Consider the following 2,877-nt stretch of genomic DNA (forward strand, 5'->3'; position numbering starts at 1 on the left):
GGGGGGAAGGGGATTTTGAGCACTCTCCCCATCCCATCAACAGGAGAGGGAAAGCGGATCGCTCCTCGCTTTGCCCTCAGGATCTTTGTTTCGGATTTAAAGGTGTTTTGCGGTGGTTGGTCGCGGTGGTTATTTGCTTCTCGTCTACCCGTAACGATCCGGCTGGGGAAATTTGGGTGAGAAACAGCACGGCTCCTGCTTTAATCGCAATTTAAGGGTGATTTTCCCACCTTTTCCCCCCTTCTACTCCTCCGCCTGCCGCTTTAATTCCCCTCTCCGCAGTTCTGCTGGGGAAAGCACGGGGAAAAGAAGCAACCCGTTTATTTTTGAGCACGGCAGCGTGGTTTATTCAACCATTTTGGGGCTCCGTTATTCATTTCCAATGCCCTTTTACCGGGGGGCGGCCGCTTGTTTGCACTCAGAGCCCCACGCCGGGTCTCGGAGGACGGACTCGAGGCCCCTCGACGCCAGCCCTTATCTCCCCAGTGCACATTTTCCCCCGGGGCCAGCGGCAAATTTCTCCCACCTCTCGCAGGATTTCTCTGGACGCGAGAGAGTTGGACTCGGCTTATCTCAATTTTAAGGATTTTTCTCACTCAAATAAACCTTGTCGGATTTGATTGCCCGAGAAAATGAATGGTGGAGGCAGAGGTGGATTTAAGGTGGATTCATCCCTGAGCCAGCACAAGGAGTGGGGATTTTGGGGGATAATCGTATCTACAAGGTAGGTGGGTCCATCCCAACGTGCTCCTCATGTTCCCTTCGTAGCCGTCGGGGAACTAATAGCTTTAATCCATTTCATTTATGGAGATGGAATTTTCGGAGAATCCATCTTCATTTATCGTCTTCCCATAAATGAACCAAGCTCCTTCGCAACTGCTGGAGAAAAAAACCAGCGTCCTCTTTCAAGTATTTTGATTAAATGCAGTGATTGAACCCGTTTTCTGACGTAAAAAGGGGTGCGAAGCCGAGATGTGCCCATTGGTAGGAGAAGAACTTTATTTTATTCTTTCTTTCCCCTTTCTGCGCCTCTAGCCGGGAGGGGAGGACGTCGCGGGCGCGATGGCTTTCTTCCTCAAACCACGGCCACGCACGTGGGATCTTGCTCTGGACTACCACACGGTAAAACAGTTTGAAGGTAACCAAAGGCAGCCGGAGAGGAGCAAAGCACCGATTCCTGATGTTTTCTGGGCTGCATCAAGTGAGATGTCCATTGGAGCTGGAGATCCTCCAGCTCCACCTTCTATCTCCCTGGCTCCTCCATCTCCAACCCCCATCTCTTGGCTCCTCCATCTCTTGGCTCCTCCATCTCCAACCCCCATCTCTTGGCTCCTCCACCTCCAACCTCCATCTCCAACCTTGCCTGGAGATCCTCCATCTCTTGGCTCCTCCATCTCTTGGCTCCTCCATCTCCAACCCCCATCTCTTGGCTCCTCCATCTCCAACCTCCTCCATCTCCAACCCCCATCTCTTGGCTCCTCCACCTCCAACCTCCATCTCCAACCTTGCCTGGAGATCCTCCATCTCTTGGCTCCTCCATCTCTTGGCTCCTCCATCTCTTGGCTCCTCCATCTCCAACCTGGCCCAGAGCTCCTTCAGCTGCAACCTCTCTCTCTTTGCTCTTCGGTCTCCCACCTCACCGCTCCTCTCCCTTTCTCCTTGAAAAGTAACCAGTGGAGGGGATTTTTGGGGTGTGCGGCCTCTACGCTTAAGTTTGGCTTCTGATTCCTTCTCTGTTTTGCTCGCCAGTGGACGTGACCCTGGATCCAGCCACGGTGGGTCCCGAGGTGATCCTCTCCGAGGACCTCAAAGAGGCCACCTGGGGTAGACCTGGACGCCGGTGGCCTGAGGGTCCGGGCCGGTTCGACACGGATCCGTGCATGTTGGGCAGCGAGGGCTTTATCTCGGGCCGTCACTACTGGGAGGTGGAGGTGAACGGGCGCTTCTGGGCCGTTGGGGTGGCCCGCGAGTCGGTTCAGAGGAAAGGCCGGGTCCTCTTCAAGCCCAACGCCAAGATTTGGGGCTTGCAGAAGTATGATGAGCTCTGCGTGGCCCTCACGGCTCCTTCCAACACCTCCGTCCCGCTCCTCAACGGGGAGATCGGGGTCTACCTGGACTACGAGGTGGGCCAGGTCTCCTTCTACGCAGTCGGCAGCCGCCAACTCATCTTCACCTTCCCCGTGGCCTCCTTCAGCGGAGAGAGGGTCTTCCCCTACTTCTGCGTGCTCCTCTCCACCATCAAAGTGTCCCCCAAGGGTTGATGCGCCGGCAGGGTCCCCCCGAAGCTGGTTGCTCCACGGCGGTTGGCAATGCTCCTTGATGTTCCTCAACTCTTATTTACCAGGTCTCGGAGCCATTTCCACCTCAGCTCATGGTCCTACCTCCATCTTAGACGTCTCCATTTTGGGTTACATCCAGCGGGTTTCGGGTCCGAGCTCAGTGCGGCTCGGCTCGGCTGGATGAATTTAACGACAGCTGCTTTCAAAGCTCGTTAACGGGAGCTGGGCTTCACGGAGCTGGTTTTGAGCTGAAAACTTGGGTTTTCCTCCCAAACTCGGCCCCCTCTCAACGTTTCTTTTACTGACCTCGATGCCCGTCACTGCCCGGGCTTCCAACCCGAATTAAAAATCTTAATTTTTGCAAGCGTTGCGTTAATACCAGCCGCTACCTCAGTTTAAAACTGATTTTGTCATCGCGAGGAGGTGCTCGCACTCGCTCCCCCCCCCATTTTCTTCTGCTCAGGATGCGTTTCCGAGTAATTAATCTGCGATTGATGAGAAACGTACTCAGAATATAATACTTTTTTTTTTCCCCTTTCCTATAAGGAGGAGGAGGCGCCTGCATCGGACCCACCACCAACCTGCCCCAGCCCCACAA

The 2,877-nt window shown here is 54.6% G+C and overlaps 1 protein-coding gene across 2 annotated transcripts; it reads left to right on the forward strand.

Moving 5' to 3' along the window:
• The first annotated feature begins 15 nt into the window (after positions 1-15).
• On the forward strand, positions 16-2,449 carry LOC103922916 (butyrophilin subfamily 1 member A1-like). Of its 2 annotated transcripts, none has more exons than XM_009331131.1 (3): positions 16-724; positions 1,036-1,201; positions 1,750-2,449. In XM_009331131.1, the coding sequence occupies exons 2-3, from the start codon at positions 1,063-1,065 to the stop codon at positions 2,259-2,261; spliced, it is 651 nt and encodes a 216-aa protein (XP_009329406.1). In that variant the 5' UTR covers positions 16-724; positions 1,036-1,062; the 3' UTR covers positions 2,262-2,449. The 2 variants fall into 2 exon arrangements, with proteins under 2 accessions (XP_009329406.1, XP_009329407.1); XM_009331132.1 differs by having other exon boundaries at positions 1,036-1,138.
• Positions 2,450-2,877: the final 428 nt, after the last annotated feature.

This window comes from Pygoscelis adeliae, unplaced genomic scaffold (genome assembly GCF_000699105.1).
Source record: "Pygoscelis adeliae isolate BGI_AS28 unplaced genomic scaffold, ASM69910v1 Scaffold459, whole genome shotgun sequence".
NCBI lineage: Eukaryota > Metazoa > Chordata > Aves > Sphenisciformes > Spheniscidae > Pygoscelis > Pygoscelis adeliae.

Bases quoted from the DNA above. Each gene is read 5' to 3' on its own strand.
- LOC103922916 (XM_009331131.1), top strand. From the start codon at position 1,063: ATGGCTTTCTTCCTCAAACCACGGCCACGCACGTGGGATCTTGCTCTG. The intron at 1,202-1,749 runs GTGAGATGTCCA...TTTGCTCGCCAG, and splicing joins TGTTTTCTGGGCTGCATCAA to TGGACGTGACCCTGGATCCA.